Here is an 18,551-nt window from a genome sequence, read left to right as displayed (position 1 = left end):
TTTACTACTTGCCATTGCAAGGGATAAAAATGAGATGACATGCATTTCCAATACTAGTTAAGTCTAAAGTCTCAGTTTCCAATGAGACTGGACTGAAGTCATCTTGACACTGTGATCTTGACGAAGTGGAAAACTTGGTATGGAAACAGCATTTAGCCATGACATACTTCAATATTATTTTTTGGAGGCTATTACTGTCTCAAACAGAATCCATTATGATTTAAAACTGTCTTTTTATTGATATTCTTTGTTTTTCAACCTGACAGTGGCCAATGATTTATATCAATCTTCTCTTAACATAAGAATTAAAGAGTTTGCAATATATCTTAAATTGAAGGACACTTTTTCAATAAGTCTCAAGATTTTAATACAGCTGTCATTTCAAAAGCCTTACCTCTTCTCAGTTGGAAAGGGTTTAGAGAAGAAGGCAGCTCAGTTGATAAGATTGTTTTTATCTGAAGCAGTGGAGGATTCAAAAATTAGTATGACATATCGATGATGCCTTTTTTTAAAAGACATTTTTATTCTTTAAGTGCAAAAACACTGCAGTCAGCTGTCAATCATTAACCACAAAATGAAGTCCTTTGCCTGGCCAGGAGATTTGCAACTATACCAATGCTGGTAAACTAACCACCAAATTATAGCCTTTTCTCCTGCCTCACCCAGATTTCACAGGGGCTGCACACCCAAATAAATGCCTCTTGGCTACCCATTCATCTAACAGCTGGAAAGATGACACTTGACATTTGGAAACTTTCCTGTGAAGATTGCTGCAAGGCTTTCCCATTAGCTTCCTGGTGAGACTGTAAGGTCGAATAAGCTGCCTCAAAACCTGCAAAGGGTAACGGAAATACTCTAATATTAAGCCTGTGCAATTTAAATTTCTAATTCTCAAATCATAGTTCTTCAGATATTGTAAAAATCACTGGTATATGTCAGGGCAAAATAATGCCTTTGAAGATGTGGAATTAAAGTGATATTTTAGGCAATGAAAATGATAACAAGTGTCTTTTATTCAAGTTGGGAAGAAGGTCTTCCAAGTAACAGACACTTGGACATAGATAAGTTCTTGCAATTTCATCTTCTGAATCCCTACCATGTTTTTAGCAACTTCTCATCTTGGTCCAGAACAGAAATCTTTAATATGATGCACAATTCCTACTATTCTTTAGTTGTTATTATCCTCTCACAAAACTAGTAAGTTAACTTTAAAATTCTTCCAATCCAGCACTGTAGGTCCATTTTGAGAATCAATGAGCCTGATATAAAGCTAAATTAGTAAGTATGATATTATGAAGGAAATATTGTGATCATATAAATCTTTCTGCCTTTTAAAGAGCCCAAATGAGGAAGTTTTAATAACTTGAGTATTCATTAAAGATTTTAGAGCGATAAGAGTCCTTATAGAATCTCAAACCCTAAAAATAGGAAAAAAGTAAAGGTTGAGTTTTTTATATAAATACACATAATTCAATTACCTTTCATAGCACTAAACTTTTTGCACTGTACTCAATTTTGCATTCTCTACCTTCATAGTGTCTTTATAATTGTTCTTGTCTGTTAACTAAGAATTTCTTAAGTGAAAGAATGACAAGAAAGAACAGGCCTCCCTAAATATTCACGTATGTCCAAACATACAGGAAAATAATAATATAATTAAAAAGGAAAATGAAACATTAAAAGATATTTGCAGAAGATCATTGAAGAAACAGAAGACATGAATGATATAACTCAATTTTGAATTAGTCATCATCTGAGTATGTAATCACTTTTTAAAAGTCAATTTACGAGGGCTGAATTGTACCTCATTAGCAAAAATGACAGGTAAAGATTATTATGGATACGCTTGTCATGGCCCCAAATCACAAACCAACACCAGCATAGACCTAATTTTCCCTTACCATTCCATCAACAAATCCATGAAAAGGATTAGCTCACAGGAAGAAGGTGGAATACTTAGAAATGACTGGAATTCTTTCTCTTCAAAAAAAAAAATCTCAACTACCATTTTGTACCCACTCTACTGTAGGTCTATGGCATAAATTTGTCTCTGTGTGGTACTGAAATCACAAATTCTTTTCACATAGCCTATTGAACTGCCATCAGAGGGTAATGACTTTCTGTCACTTTTGACCTGGGGCAGATTTGAACCAGTGACCAAGAGGTTAAAGGCTCTGTATCTCATTACCAATCCCCTGAGATACCTAGTTTCCTCAACAACTAGTGATTATTTTATGTCTGAATCAAACAAGAAGAAAATACACAAAAACCTCAAGCACTAGAAAAGCAGGTTGATGGTGCATGGAAATTATGATATATTGAAGAACTTTAAACACCTATTTCAAAATATGCCCATATACTACATACAACTGAGAAGAATCACGATAACTGATAAAGAACTTCCTTATCACCTTCATTAGCATATCATATAAGCATCACTGTTAGGCTCAAAAACATTGTAGAAAGCTAAAACTAAAATCACCTGTGCTTGGTGAGCTGACAGGGCTAAAAATGATTCCTCAGATCTAGTAAGATGCCAGAATATTTATGTATGTTTCTTGTGTGTCCTAAGATAATTATGCTATGAAAATCAGTCATAATTAGTCATGGGGGGTTGGGGGGTTAACAAATTAGGGAGAATAATATAGAATCATAAATGAAATAATAAAAACAGTATCAGACACCTTAGCATGGATACTTACTATAGAAAAATAGTATATTTGAGTAAAGGATAAAATTTGTAGAAGAATAAAAAAGTATCATTTAAGAATGTGCATATACGCATATTTTTGTACATAATAGAAACATTAAACCTATACTAATAATGAAAAATTAACCTATCATTTTGTTATTGAAAGCTAATGTCAAATGCTGGCTGCTAATAAAGAAAATTCTATAATCATTCAACTTCACTATTCTGTAAGTAAGTAACCAATGACTCCTAAAGTCACTGTGCACATAATTTAGTAAAACTTTTCTTAAAATGCTTAAAGCCCCAATGCCTCCATCCTTACACACTGTATTTTTCTACAAATATTTGATTTTCATGGGATGGATTTCACCCAGAAAAAAATATGGCTTCTTTTCCTTTTCCATTCCTATCCGTCTTTTTATAAAGGCTCTATATGAATTCTTTTCTTTATTTGAATTTCTTCCTCTATGTATTGATTCTGTGTATATTCTTCCACTAATAAGACTTGTCTTTTGTCTCTTGATATTTATATTTCTACCCCTACAGCTGCTTTCATTGCAGCAACATGTAAATTTAGTTGACCTTTCCACTACTGGTAATAAATATTGTGGTTTCATAACATTGCTTCTAAAAGATAGGGAATTTAAACCAGCATTCTTAATAAAAGAATACTGATATAACCAAAGGATCATCTCCTGATGCAATCAAACCAATGAGTTTGGAGATTATTATTTCCATATAGATAAAATTTACTTGACAAAAATGCTCCATGTTTATAAGAGCTCCTTCTCAGAACTACTGTGCCTACTCCAGAGAAAATGAGCTCCTGGTCCAGGATTAGAATTTGGAAGAATTTAGCTTGTTTTCTGTCTCCTTTTTGTTCTCTGTGGGAGGACATCACATGACAAAATATACAGTTCTTTTCTACACTTTTTTGGTAAACAAATCTTTTTATATGTTAATACCAGGAGAAAATAAGTGCCCAGACATCTGAATGATGTGTTTTTGTATATTAATAACATTTGATATTAACTCTTCAGTTTGGCACCTTTGTTAAGAAGAACCCGAGATCCTTTACAGATCCTTAACCAATTTGATTGTACCTAAGACTAACTAGACTAAGTCCTTCTCTCCTTTTCCTCTGGGAATTCCAAAGGATGGCCAAAGAATGTGGAATGTTTAAAATCAGAAAAGCCCCATGTGACTACAAACGTTTTACTCCCACCATTGAGTAGTGTGCTTATAGTGAGTTAGTTGTAGATTCCTTACTTTATATGTGTTGAATATAAATGTAAATAAATATTACATAAATTAATGAGTCATTGGAATGTGAAAACATACAGGATTGAGCCCATGAAACCTAAGTTGAATATGTTCAAAAGATAAAGAGAAGTTAACACCAACAACAAAAATTGCTGTCAATTTTAGTGTGCACTAAACAACTGAATTGACTGCAGAACAACCATTTGGAAATCCAGAAAATTGTTTTGTGTGTTCTTTGAAGGTCTTGATCCACTTTTCAAAACAAAAATAGAAATTGCAAACAACACATTACAGATAGGTATAGTCAAGATACACAATAGAACACCAACTATTTTATTCAAAAGACCTTGGCCCTCCATTTAAATAAAAAGGAAAATGAAAAATTATCTACATGCTTTAAATCAAAATGCTAAACTTAACAAATATGCAGATCCTTTACAAAATCACTATCTTAACTTTTTCTTAATAACTAACTAATTATTGAGTTTGTTTCATAGGATAACAGAATTTTTATGTACTTTGGTGTCTTTAAATGAATGTTCTGGATTTGTCCAATTTATATTATTAATGAATGTTCTGGATTTACCTATATAATTAAAGTGCCTTATTTTTACCCTCAATTAACAATTTGATTTAGGTCTTTAATTATACAGCTAATTTTACCTCTATTTGCTTCCTTTGGAGGTTAGAAGATGTGGTATTTTCATATTCTTAAATTTTCTTTGTCCATTTAATCATTCTAGTAAGGTATATTTTTAACCAGAATAAGTTACATGCAGAATCAGGCCATCACCAATCACAATCCTCTAATTTCTCCAGAGAAACTCTCAAAGTTCTAATGCATTATTACATTTTTAAATTTTAATACATGCACAATGTAGGGAAAGATGTCAAGGACTGCTACTAATTGGCAAGAAGACTAAGAATCCAGAGCTCAATAGTCCCAGGGAAACAGTTCAGTAAAAAGGATAATAATAGACATGTGTGGGTTCAAATCCTGGTGCCTTTGCTGACAAGACCCTGACCTCACACAGGTGCAACCATTTTAGGCCTTATTTTTAAAACTGTGAAATATAAAGAAGGATATCCACTCTACATAGCATTGCAATTAAAATAAAATACAATGTACATCAGAGGCTAAACAAATCATAGCTATAATTACAACTGACAAGTGAATATACAAGGTTATGTATATACAAGGTTATGTTCTGAAGAAGACAAACATAAGGTATCACTTCTTTCATGAGCCTTCTCCAATAATTTTAGTCAATGTTTGTCTCAGCTCCTTGGCAACCTTTAACATTTTTAAAATTTATTTTTTTAGTTGTGGAGGGATAGTATATATAGACATAGATATATAGTATATATATATACACACTAAATATATATTATAACTATATAAATATAACTATATATATATACACACTCTATATTTATTTGTTTGTTTATTTATTTATTTATTTATTTATTTATTTATTTATATGTGGTGCTGAGGCTGGAACCCAGTGCCTCTCATGTGCTAGGCAAGTGCTCTATCACTGAGCTAAAGTCCCAGCCCCAACCTTTAACATTTATTGGTTAAGGTAAATTTAATTTTTCATTACACCATAACATGTATTTCTCTGTCATTTTCCAAAGGATAATCGTTGAACGCAAACATCAGTATTAATCTCCTTAAGAGGAAGAAAATGTTGATGGTTAGATGTTGCTAATTTTTTTTGCTAATACAGAGCTTCTATGTATCCATCTATCTAAACAATACATGTACATATACTCACATGTACGTATACTCACGCACACAGTAGATAAATAAATAAACCTATTAGACATACACAAGATAAATGTTCAAATAAATTTTAAAATTTATGGAATTTTTTTTTATTTAGCTATGGTCATCTTTCAGTTACATACTTTTTCTACTGTCAAACTTATCCTTAATATTCAGAAATACTTATTCAAGTGATAGGAAAAACTCAAATATGCGTACACTATACCAATATCATATAACTAAATGTTATTAAGGCAAAATCATATGGGATCGCTTATAGTACATGTAATTAAAGAAAAATAAGTAAATTGTTTTTTTAAATACCTTTATTTTATTTATTTATATGTGATGCAGAGGATTGAACCCAGTACCTCATGTGTGCTAGGCAAGCACTCTACCACTGAGCTACAATCCCAGCCCTGCAAATTTGTTTTTAATAATGTATTTTATTATCTTAAAATGTTTCATGTATTGAAGAAGAAGGAAAAAGAAGGTAAGTGCCTTCATACACTTTGAGCTTTGACAGATTTTAACATATGGTATATTTATGTCAGTACTTTTTCAAAATTATTCTATTTTGATTTATTATTTTAGTAATATAAAATAACAATTTGTGAAGGAAAAGTTGACAAATTGGAAAACATTTTTTCCCACAATAATAGCAGATCTGACACTATCAGCATAGAAATGATTTGAACGTACAACATAACTCAAATTAAAATTATGAACTAGTATGTAAAAATGTGGATGTGTAACCGATGTGATTCTTCAATCTGTATTTGGGTAAAAATGGGAGTTCATAACCCACTTGAATCTAACGAATGAAATATGATATGTCAAGAGCTTTGTAATGTTTTGAACAACCAATAAAAAAATTATGAACTAGTTATACTCATCCTGTGTAGCCTCAGTAAAATTATACATCTTTACTATGATTTTCCTACATATTCCCTATGTTCAGGGTCTCTTCCTGAACCATGTCTTTTGGTGAAATCAAAAGAAGCAAGTGCACAGGTGCAAGGTCTATGGAGCAAGCAAAAGGCACCTTGGTGACAATTCTTAAGGAAGGCACTCTTTCTTTGAATAGCAGCAGCACAACTGAAAGTCCCATTGTCTGTTGAGTGGAGCATGGTCTGGATTTCAGCCAGCTGGGACCTCTGTCTGGGTCCTCTTTGGGCAGTGAGCATCCTATAAAATCTCATCCAGCAGCTCTCTTTAAGTTCTAGCAATTCTCATCACTAATTACTTCTAACTTTTGTTCTTTACTTGTACTATAGTTTTTGTGAAGTCTTTGTTGATTCCACATCATGAGACCCACATCCAAAATGATAATTAGCTCTTCCAGGCTAACTCTGTACCCTTACCGTTTTGATGATTCTGTTTATATTGTATTAGACCTATATTTACACAACTGATTTCTTTACTAGTCTGTAACATCTTTAATGCCAAGTGTCACATTTACAAACCTAGTAATTTGCTCTATTGATAAAAGACAACACTTTAGATATTTTTAAAATTAAGTTGTAAGTGAATCCATGTATGGATGACATCATGGACAGAATGATAGATGAATATTTATGGATGAATAATTGAATGGCTAGACAACATGCTTTTATTATTACCTGAAATAGCTTGTTTCAATTTTCATCTGTTAAGATCCTAAACTTTGGGTTTCTATTTAATTATTTTTTTGGGGGTGGGGGAGAATACTAGGGATTGAACTCAGGGCACTCAGTCCCTGAGCCACATCCCCAGCCTTGTTTTGTATTTTATTTAGAGACAGGGTCTCACTGAGTTACTTAGAGCCTTGCTTTAGCTGAGTCAGGCTTTGAACTCGAAATCTTCTTGCCACAGCCTCCAGAGCTGCTGGGATTAAAGGCATGCATCACCACGCCTGGCTATTTCATAATTTAAAAAACAATCTTAATAATTTTTCCGATCATATTTTAATCTAAAGGAAATTATCTTTAAATAAACTATGATAATAAAACCAACAAACAAATATTTATAAAGCAGGCTCTGTATTTAAATTTTTCCATAAATTCTCTCACATTATCTTCCCCATAACCCAATAAAATAGCAACTTTAATTAACATTGCTTATTTATCAATATATCACTTATTTACTCCTGAGAAGATCATGCCCTAGAGGGACAAAGTAACCTGCCCAAGGTCACACAGTTTGACAATATTAGCAGTGGTTCTGAAATCTGGTCTTTAATTTATAGTCACTATAATATACCTCTCCTCATTAATTCATTTTGGTACCCTCACAATGTCAAGTGTTGGGCCCAACAGCTGGTACTCAATAAGTGGTAATTGAGTAAATTAACTAATGAAATTTAAGTGAAGCTCTCTTCAGACAACTATGGGAATTATTGAAATACCTTCGTGGATATCTTTAAATAATCACATTTATCTAAAAAGCATATTACAAAAAAATTCTAAGCACCCAATTGCAGTGATTGCATGCATTAATTCATGTTATAATGTGTGCATTAATTCATTCTTACAAATATACTATCTAATGTTACATTTTCCCCAAAACATACTGATGTAAAATATAAGAGTATTATAAGCCTTCATTCACAAATGCACTTCATAAATTATAAAAGTTTTTCCTAATGAATACATTTGTAAGAAAATACTATTTGTAATGTTACTAAGCTATCATATAACAAACCCATTAGTTTTAACTCCTACTTAAATTTATTTAAAGTGAATTCCTGCTCTGCATATTTTTCCTATTTAATTTATGAATACATTCTTATTTTGAGGACATAACAATAACAAGTGTGGTCACTGGCTTATGTAGAGACAGATCAGTATGCAGGCTTCATTCAAGAGTCACACTAGGAAGTTGGTGTTACACACTACTTGGAAGAGGAAGCAGAACAAACCCAGAAGAAAAGTAAGATCCAGCTAGGTGTTGGGTGGAGCAGGTAAAAGGCTCAGATCCAGGGCAAATCTTGATTTGCTGGGCGAAACTGAAAGTGGCATCACAAGCTAAGGAGTTTGGGCTTTATCCTGAGTGGAAAGGGGGAGCCACTGAAGGATCTTCAATGAAGAAATTATGATCATGTTTTATTCTTAAAAGATGGCCTGGCTGAAGGGTGGGGACATTGCATTGAACAGTGGACAAAGGGAGGTACTTTCATGAGAGACAATGGAGACCAGAACTACATAATGACATTGCAGATAGAGAAAGTCCCACCTTGTCTCTGTGTTCCCTTCTAGCCTTACAGCTGCTTAGCACTTTCAATCTAACACCCTGGCAGGAAGGTGAAAGTGTTGATTCTATTTAACAGAGATTTTCACCTACCTTCCATCTCCACTGGATTTTAAAATGTAATCCAATGCTTAGTTTTACAAATATTAATCCTTCTGCCAAATCACAAACAGTTATTGAGCATCTATTTTTTTATTTTATATTTCAAACATTGGCATCCCTTGCAACATGTATTTTTAAAGCATGTGCATGTTTTTCTTCATCAGACTAAGAGTTTATTTTCTTTCATAAGTGGAAGCTAAGTAAAATGCTGGTTCTTTTTTGTTTTGTTTTTTCAGTGCACATTTATCAGATTCAGGGAAGTTAAAACATAACAATGAACTCAAAAGAAAAGCTCCATTAAGAATCCTTTAATGTTAAAGAAAAGTTGACTGGAATATGCAATAGTGATGACTAGAGGCTGGGAAGAGTAGGGGTGAGATAATAGGTACCCAAACACTGTCAGATCAAGTAATAAGTTCTGCTAATATACATCACAGTAGGGGGAGTAAAGTTCACAACGAGATATTTATGAGAAACTGGAGGACAGGAGTTTGAAGGCTTCAAACATTTAACGATAAGATGGAAACATTAAGTATCCCAATTTCATCAGTACATATTGTATACATGTGTTGAAATTTTTAACACTGTACTTCATAAATAGGCATAATTATTAATGTTAATAAAAAATTTTTGAAGTTCCTAAGAAGATAAATGTGTTAACTATCTTGATTTAATCATATATACTGTATACATGTATCAAATTATCATATTCTACCATAAATTTGTACAAATGAAATATTAATTTAATTTTTTCTTTTAAAAAATAGATTGTAGAGATAAAAAGAATCCATTAGAATGATAGTCATGAAACATTACAAATCTACGATCATAAAATATATTTAAGTATTCTCTATGTATTTTTATTTAAAATGTACGAATAGATATAATATTTAGAAAACTAAAGCCATCATCCACTAACTCCCTATTCAATATTATCCTTTCAAATCTCCTTAGAATTTCTGCTCTCCTACCATTGTCACTCTTGTAAAGTGAATTCACACACTCACTGGGCTTCTTCTGTCCTGACATAAGACTCTTTATCTCATCCCCTGATTCTACTTTCATTCCTTCAAGGAGCTAAAAGCCTGCTTAAGGAGACTGTCTTTTCCTACTTTCTTTCATGAAATTGTCCTATTGATATATTAATAAATGTTAAAGTTCCATTTGTTTGAAAGTTTGTTTTAATGTTATCAAAATAAAAAGCTATCAGCCCTATGTTGATTCCCAAGTTGGTTTTGAACATTCTATTAGTTTAAGAATGCAAAGTCTAAGGACTACAAAGGTAGATTTGAATGTGGGAATCAGCAAACACACTGGAGGTAAATCAGGTTTGGGAATACATATTTGATTCAAAATTAGTGAATTTATAGTGTACGCAAGCATCTACATGAACACACATGAACATATCCAGGGAATTTTAAATATCAGTTAAGTATGCATGTCAAGATGTCCAGATGTCCAGGTATGTGAAGATACCTGGATCATGTAAGAGAATGTTTGCTGGAGGCAGGGAATCAGGAGAGATGAGATTGAAAGCCTTGAGAGCACTCTGAAAGTAACCATAGAATGAGAAAATAAAAACACAGATGATGGGCTGGGGTTGTGGCTCAGTGGCAGAGTGCAGGACTCGTACATGTGAGGCACTGGGTTCAATCTTCAGAACCACATAAAAATAAATTTAAAAAAAATAAAGATACCAAAAAAAATTAAAAAACAAAAACACAGATGATAAGTCTGGAGACAAAAAGATCAAAAGGAATCAAAACAAGGAGACCATCCACTCCCAGTAGCTGTCTTTAGTTGTTTCCTTTGTGTCTGAAAGGCTGTGGGAATTGTAAAAGCACAGTGATGCTATTTGATCATTGCAAAAATGCAACCCAAATCAACTTATTTCCTTCAGCCCCCATTTATCCATTTGTTAAAACTGCATTCTTTCCCCCAACCATATTGCCTGGACTAATTTAAGTTTTAATTTAAGTTACTTTTGAGTTTTAACTGATTTTTAGGCCATTATTAAATTTAAGATTTGATTGCTTACTAAATCACAACTTTTTCTTTTTTCCCCCAAAACTCCCTTTATGTAATACTCATTCTTAGAACCCCACATTTCTGAGACATTATGCCCCAGTCTCAGTATCTCAAGCCCCATTCTCACAGAATAAGGTGTCAGGAGGCAGGTTAATCAAACATTAACAGGATGGTGAAAAGACTACTATGCCTGGCCCTACATCACTAAGTGGCCCTGCATAAATTACACAAGTAGAAGAAAAACAGAATACACAAAATAGTCTTGGCAAAGAGGAATAAGTTCAAGAAAACATGAAAGACAAAGTGCATTTTTACTTTAACATGTGGAAAACAAACAAAAAGACAGGAGGTGGGAAGACATAGTAGTAGTCTTTCCTGAATATGAAAGAAAGATTAAGAATTTTATCAGCAGAACCTAGGGAGGGTGGTGCACACCTGCAATCTCAGCAGTTTAGGAGGTTGAGGTGGAGGATTGCAAGTTCAAGGTCAGTCTCAGCAACTTAGCAAGACTCTGACTTAAATGAAAAATAAAAAGAACTGGGAATGTAGTTCAGTGGTAATGTACCTGTGGGTTCAATACCCAGTACAAAAAAAAAAAAAAAGAGTCCAAGAATTTTGTCAACAGGAGCAAATCTTTCCAGAAAAAATGTCATGCAAATGAGAGAAGTATCAACATTTAATTGAGTTATAGAGTAAAATAAAATAAAGCATTTGGTCAATAAGAGTAAGATCTAATAGTTTGGGCTTTTTGCCCCAAGACCACACTTACTGTACAAGAGTTGCTCAACTTTAACATTTCATGATTCTTATATTTATCATTTTATCATAAAAGTAAATAGTTAAAAAATTACAACTGAAATTCATAAACTGTTTTCTTTCCATTTTGATGCACACAAATTGGGAAATGGATAGTACCTTATCTATTCCAAATGGACAACCAAATAAGTTTTCTGGACTGTGCAAATCATTATGAATATAGATTCTATTTCCTATCATATTGTGTATGATCAAATTTGATAAATATAGTATCTATGTGTTTATGACATTGAAAATACTTCAAACACAGCAAGACTAATGGCCTCGTGGCATCCACAAGTAGAAAAGCATAATGGATTTTCAATCAACTACATTTCTACTTTCTAGTCTGAATTTTTAAAGTTGTATTCAGGTAAATATGTATGAACATATTTCATATATACTTATTGTATACCTTATAAACATTTTCATATAGATGAATATAAAAAATAATGAAAAAGCAACTATCCATTGGAAAACAAGACCCACTGAAAGTGATGACAAATGCCTACCTGTATATATTTGTGAATGTGCCAAGAAGCTTGCTTTCCATCATTCACTGACTCCACTGTAGTGTTAGCGGTACCAACAATATCACCACCTGCAAACACCCACGGTTCACTGGTTTGCATAGTTTCTGGATCTACTTCTGGGAGATCCCATCTGTTAAATTTTATAGGACTCAAGGCTTCTTTCACTAGGAAAAGAAAAAACAGCAAAAGACAACAGGCAATGACTAATCTATGCAGCACATATTAATAATTTGAAAATTATGAAAAATTATGATTTAATTATTATTCCAGGGATTCAAGCAACTGTTTTTAATGGACCATAAAAATAGAAAGTTAATGAAATATTGGAGTTAACACACTCAAAGTGTACTGACTTAGCCTACTTGAAATATACCACACATGTAGAAATGAAAAACCACGGATTTGGGCAATGTTTCACATCTAAGCAGTACTAGACCCAAAAAGAAATAAAGTACAGTCTTTCCTATTACATATTGTTATGTTTTGTATCAGAAGTGTCCCCCAAAAGCTCATGTATTGAAGCCTTGCTCCCCAAGGCAGCAGTGTTCAGAAGTGAGGCTTTGGAAAGTGATTAGATTATGAGGGCTGCGACCTCATCAATGGATACATTGATGGATAATTTAATGTACTATTAGGACCTGGTGGAAACTTAGAAGATGGGGCCTGGTTGGAGAGAGTGGGTCCTTGGGTGTGGGGCCCTTAAATGCAACAAATTGTTCCCAGCCTCTCTCTCTAGTGCATTCTCTCTCCCTCTCCTCTTCTTTCCTCTCTCTCTCCCCCATGAGGAGAACAGCTTTCCTCCCCACTATACTTCTCCTTCTGATAAGGTGTTCTGCCTTAAGATAGGCCTAAAAGCGATGAAGTCAGCCAACAATGGACTGAAACCATAGTCAAAATAAACCTTTCCTCCTTTAAATTTTTTTTCTCAGATATTTTGTTGTATAGATATAATACTAACACATATATAAAATGAACTTTTTAAAATTTATTCATCCATAGCACATTTTCCAGAACATTTTTACTATTCAAATTATCCCATACTTGTTCCTGTATATCAGGAACAAGTTATAGATTGGAGTCAGTGGCCAATTTCTTCTTTTTACAGACATTTTATACAGCAAACAATGCAAAGTCTTCTACATTTTTATCAAATTATCTGCCTTTACTAATAAGCAATTGACCAGACCCAGTAATATAGTCACATTTAGTCAGCAATTTCTGTTTTGTTTTGTAAAAACCAACAAACAAACCTAACCATTAGTTTCTTATGGAAACTGCTTTATAAAATAATTTTAGAATTATTTGTCAAATATATTGTTTTTCCAATGAATATCATGTAACAAGGAAAAGTTGAGATCCTCTAAGAAAACTATCTAAATGAAATTTTGGATTTAAACATAATCCAGAAACTTAGAAGTGATGAAAGAATACAACTTAAGAGAAACAGATGTTCAAGAGAAGAAACAAAGAAAAGTAAACAACATCTAATGCTAGTGCAAAGTGAGTCCAGGGTTAGGAATGAAGGTTCATGTCATGGTTTTAAGTACAGCATTTCAAGACAATGATTCTTTACTCCATCTCAAAAGAAAAAATAACAAATAAAAAAGAGAAATACTTAGGAAGTCCTGGGATAGAAATGGTAGTTATTGAATACATTAAGAATACAGTATATAATAAAGCAATTTCTGGCACCTAAAATACTTATTTTTTTCTCAAATAGGAAAAATATACACCATAAAAATAAATTGATATATATATTTATAACTTTGTATTTAAAGATTAGGACTTACAGAGACTAGGATGGTTATTAGAACATAGAAGATACTGGATTGAATTCATAAAGGAAGGAATGAATGAATGAGAAGATTAATCCACACTATCACATTCACACATTTTTATTTAAAAATCTTCTATTTGTATTTCTTTTGCCATCTTACCTTTCACCCAGAGTAAAATTAAATATTGATATAATTATTTTAAATGCAGAATGGCATTTTGAGATTTTTTTCTAGTGTTTTTAAAGGTCACATTTAAAAGACCATCATCATTTTTCCCCATTGCATAACAGATCATCACTACCATCTGTTGACAGTTACTTGAGTTGCAAGAAAGTTAATAGTCAATGAACATGGCTTGTCAATCAAGCTACTTTAACAATGGCAATTAAAATACATCATCAATGAATGATATACATGCAATAAATTTTATAAATATTATGGTTAGGATATGAGGTGTCCCACCCAAAATTCATGTGTGACAGGAATGTTCAGATGTGAAATAATTAGATTATGAGAGCTATAAGCTATTCGGTGGATTAATCAGTTTGTTGGATTAATTATTAGACTGGATGACTAGGTGGTAACTGTGGCCAAGTGAGATCTATCTGGTGGAAGTAGGTCTTTGGGGGCATGTTTTAAATATCTTGTCTCTAGTTTCTTGCTCTTTCTCTGTCCTCGTTTCCTGTCTGCCATGAGCTGAGCAACGTCCCTCTGTCACATCTTTCCATCTTGAGGTTCTTCATCACCTTTGTTCCAGAACAATGGAGTTAGCTGACCATGGACTGAAACTGTGGGCCCAAAAGAAACTTTTCCTTCTCTAAGTTGCTCTTCTCAGGTATTTTGGTCACAGCCATGAAAAGCTGACTAAAACAATTGATATAAGCAAGGAATAAAAGACAATTATTTTCTAAAAGAAATGACTTCACTTATCTAAACCTCTAACTTTGGCCCATATAAAGCTCTGAAAAAAAAAAAAAAAGGATGGTCTTTAAATGGTAACAAATTCAGAATTGTTTCCCTAGGAGATAAAAGCCCCTTTATATATTTACCTCATTTTTTATAGGAATATCCTTGAAAGTTAAGCACAGATTTCACTCTAAGATTAAGCAAGGTAGGGATTATGTTTTGGTTATCTTTGACCTCCCACAGTGTCTATTGCAGTTAAAGACACACACACTGTGGAATAATTGAAGCTTAAGTCAGGATCTCTCACTTGCATGGGCTTCTTTCAAGAGCCTATTTGAATTTTAAATTTGTAAATTTTTCTTTTCTTAAAGAGGAGTAGAGGAGCCCTGAAATTACTTGAGATTCAGACCTTGCAATATTAGAATATTTGCTTGAGCACAGTGCATTATCCACATAAGGTGTTCAATAAACGTTTGATTAATTAAACGGAATATTCTTTATAATTTCTTATAATATATACAAAGGCATATATACATAATTTAATGTAATACTCAAGCTCCATCACAAACTTGGTCAATCAGAGGGATATTACTATAAATTTATTAAGTAACTTTATATTTCTTAAAATATTTAGCACTGGTACCATAGGAATATTTTACTTGTGAATTCAAAATACCCTTCTATTCATGAGCATTTCCACTGCATAAGCATTGTGTCATTATGTGTCTCTAAACATTTTCACATACTCATGTACTTTTAAAATAAGCTCACTTTCTGTGATTCATTTATCCTTTCAAGTCTTGGACTAGAATATCAACTGTTTTAATTATTTTATCATTTGTAACATCCAGCTGACCTCATTAAAAATCAAACAATTTTTTGATAACATATTCCGAAATAGAAATGAGCTTCTTTCATATTAAAAATAATCTCAGCCTCCTTTTGAAAATTATTTACTGAGTTTCCCTGTTTTTTTCTGGAGGCCTTCAAGTTGAACACATTCTTAATTTCATTCCAGAAATAAAAAGAAAAAGTGAGATGTCACACAGCTGGATGTGGTATCGTTAATATAAATCAAAATAGAGATAATTTGTATTGATTTTAATATTTAAAATTCAACTTGTCCATATCTATAAAAGCATCACTGAAAAAAGTAGAGCATTGACTACTTTTATGAATGCAAGCAATGCTACTGTCAGTTATAAATGTTTTCTTTCCATGGCACTAAGCAGCTACTCCAAGAAGAACTGTTTGTCACAACTTGAACATCAAGTGATTAGGATCTTTTCTCTGTGGATACAATAGAAACAATTTAAGCATACATGTTACTTATATAGGCTTTATAAATTTATTAATACTTTGTGCAATCTGCTTATGGATCCATATACCTGTCATAATTTCAACGAATCTTGAAATATAGCTATTTTTTATTGTTTAAAGATACCTTTTAAACTGAAAAGTACCTAACTTAGAACTCAAATCAAGAATTTGGTAAAGAAAGTCTACTTTATTCATCATTTGCTCACTAGGAGTTTGTTTGTTTAGGTGCTTCTTATAAGGAAGACCTTCATCCTTCTCCTCCTCATCAGAACCACCCTTCTATGAACTCCTCACAGCTCTCTTACATCTGTCTCTGCTGATACATTTAACTGGGAATGCAATAAGAATAAACCTCAGAAGCATATCCTCTGTTCTGCCTTTATCCAGCTTGGAAGGAGTGAAAGCACAAGTGGATGAAAAATGTATATTTACATTTGCAAACCAAATAGCTGCCTGCCATTTCCTATGAAGTGTTAAATGAATATTAATAGAGGGACTGTATTTCTTCTTTCTTGTTTATAAAATAAGGAAGGGTAGGAGTTTTCTGTTATAATATACAGTTTTCTTGCAGATTTCTATGGGACTGCATTTTGATGGAGATTGCAACATATGTCCCAGCAGCTCTATAGTGGAGTAGAAAAAGAACTTGAGAAAGAACCCCAGAACATGCTTATTCGCAGTCCATATTATTCTGCAAATGGGAAAGAAATATGCTAAATGAGATGATGCCTGGAATTTTATGCAGTCTTTAAAAAGAATGAAAACATCCTTAATTCATACCAAACATTCAAGATTTATGTTAATTTCCTGCCTTAATTACTACTGTGTTCAAATGAGCTTATTTAAAAAACAAAGACACTCTGAGGTGGCTTTATAACAAGAAATGGTTTTGAAATAGGAACTTTTAGTCAATTTAATGTTATGCATGAAATGATTTTTTTATATAGACTTAATTGTATTGTGACACACAAGTTCTTCAATAAGCCACAGCTTAAAATTGCAGAAACCGTCCCTCAGGGACACATCACTAGCAGATGCAGATTGCCAAGGTCAATTAAACTGATGTAGCTGTGCTGTCATATACGTAGAAGAGAAACCCACAAGCAAATGACAAGTATATTTCTCAGTATTTGTAAAAATATGGCAAGAATGCTATATATTAATGCATAAATATAAATTAATCCTAAACAATAAAACAATACAACAGAAATCATAATGAAAAAGGGTTATTAGTATTCTTTGTAGTGTTTGATGTGTTATAAAACAACGGGGAATAAAACCTTTCAACATTTATAACAAATGATATCTTGAAAGCATAGATGAATTAATCTATGTACTTGTTATTTAATTTTACATCACCTATTACCCAGTTGGACCAAAGCACAAAGAAACAAAAAGGCAATCTCAGTAATTCAGAGCTGAAAGCAAAATCCCAGCAAAAGTAAATAGTCTGACTACAGGTTCAGGATATCACAGTCCTGTTAAATAGAACAACCTGAATAAGAAAGGGAAAGAACCAGAAAACACCTTCAACTAATCAAGTCTGAATGCCACAAGTTCTGTCCTCATATTTCCCTCCTGTCACTAAATATTTTAACCAACACATTATTCCCTCAACCTGAAAGGAGACCACAATGAAGATTCATCCTTTCCTTCTATAAACCTACCCCTGAATTAACCTTGACTCTGTACCTTCCTGCTCCTCTAAGGTTTTAAATAGTATCTCTTATTCTCTTTAGTACCTTGTATTTTTCATTTTCTCCCCATCTTTATTTTGGAAAAAACACCAACTTTTTGACACCATACTCTTTTCTCATGGTCATTCTTATATCTCCTTTTACCCAATTTGTTCGAGTTAATTGATGTTGACTGCCTTTGTTTCTTACCACCCAGTTATTCCTTCCAATTCACCCCTCTGATAAAAATGTTCCAAATTCTGTGACCTCAGTACTTCTCCCTTTTGCATTTCTATAGAATCCAATAGTTGGGTCACATTATTTTTTACTTCCTTTCTTCTCAGATTTGTAGAATGCCACTCTTTCTGGGCTTTCATTATCTTTAAGCTGTCCTTCTTGAGCTCCAACTCCTGCCTACTTTTTTCTCTTCTCGTTCCTAGCTGTCAAATACTTGGTCCATAC

General features: G+C 32.9%; 1 protein-coding gene across 1 annotated transcript in view; it reads right to left on the bottom strand.

Annotated features, from left to right (window-relative positions):
* The window catches only part of Dpyd (dihydropyrimidine dehydrogenase), a 798,303-nt gene that overhangs the window by 423,572 nt on the left and 356,180 nt on the right, over positions 1-18,551 (bottom strand). Inside the window, exon 12 of the mRNA XM_076863439.1 lies at positions 12,389-12,573. Coding sequence (XP_076719554.1) covers positions 12,389-12,573 — 185 coding nt within the window. The remainder of the gene's footprint in view (positions 1-12,388; positions 12,574-18,551) is intronic.

This window comes from Callospermophilus lateralis, chromosome 7 (genome assembly GCF_048772815.1).
Source record: "Callospermophilus lateralis isolate mCalLat2 chromosome 7, mCalLat2.hap1, whole genome shotgun sequence".
Classification (NCBI taxonomy): domain Eukaryota; kingdom Metazoa; phylum Chordata; class Mammalia; order Rodentia; family Sciuridae; genus Callospermophilus; species Callospermophilus lateralis.
Note: the sequence above shows the minus strand (reverse complement) of the source record. Positions and strands in the feature narration are given on the sequence as shown.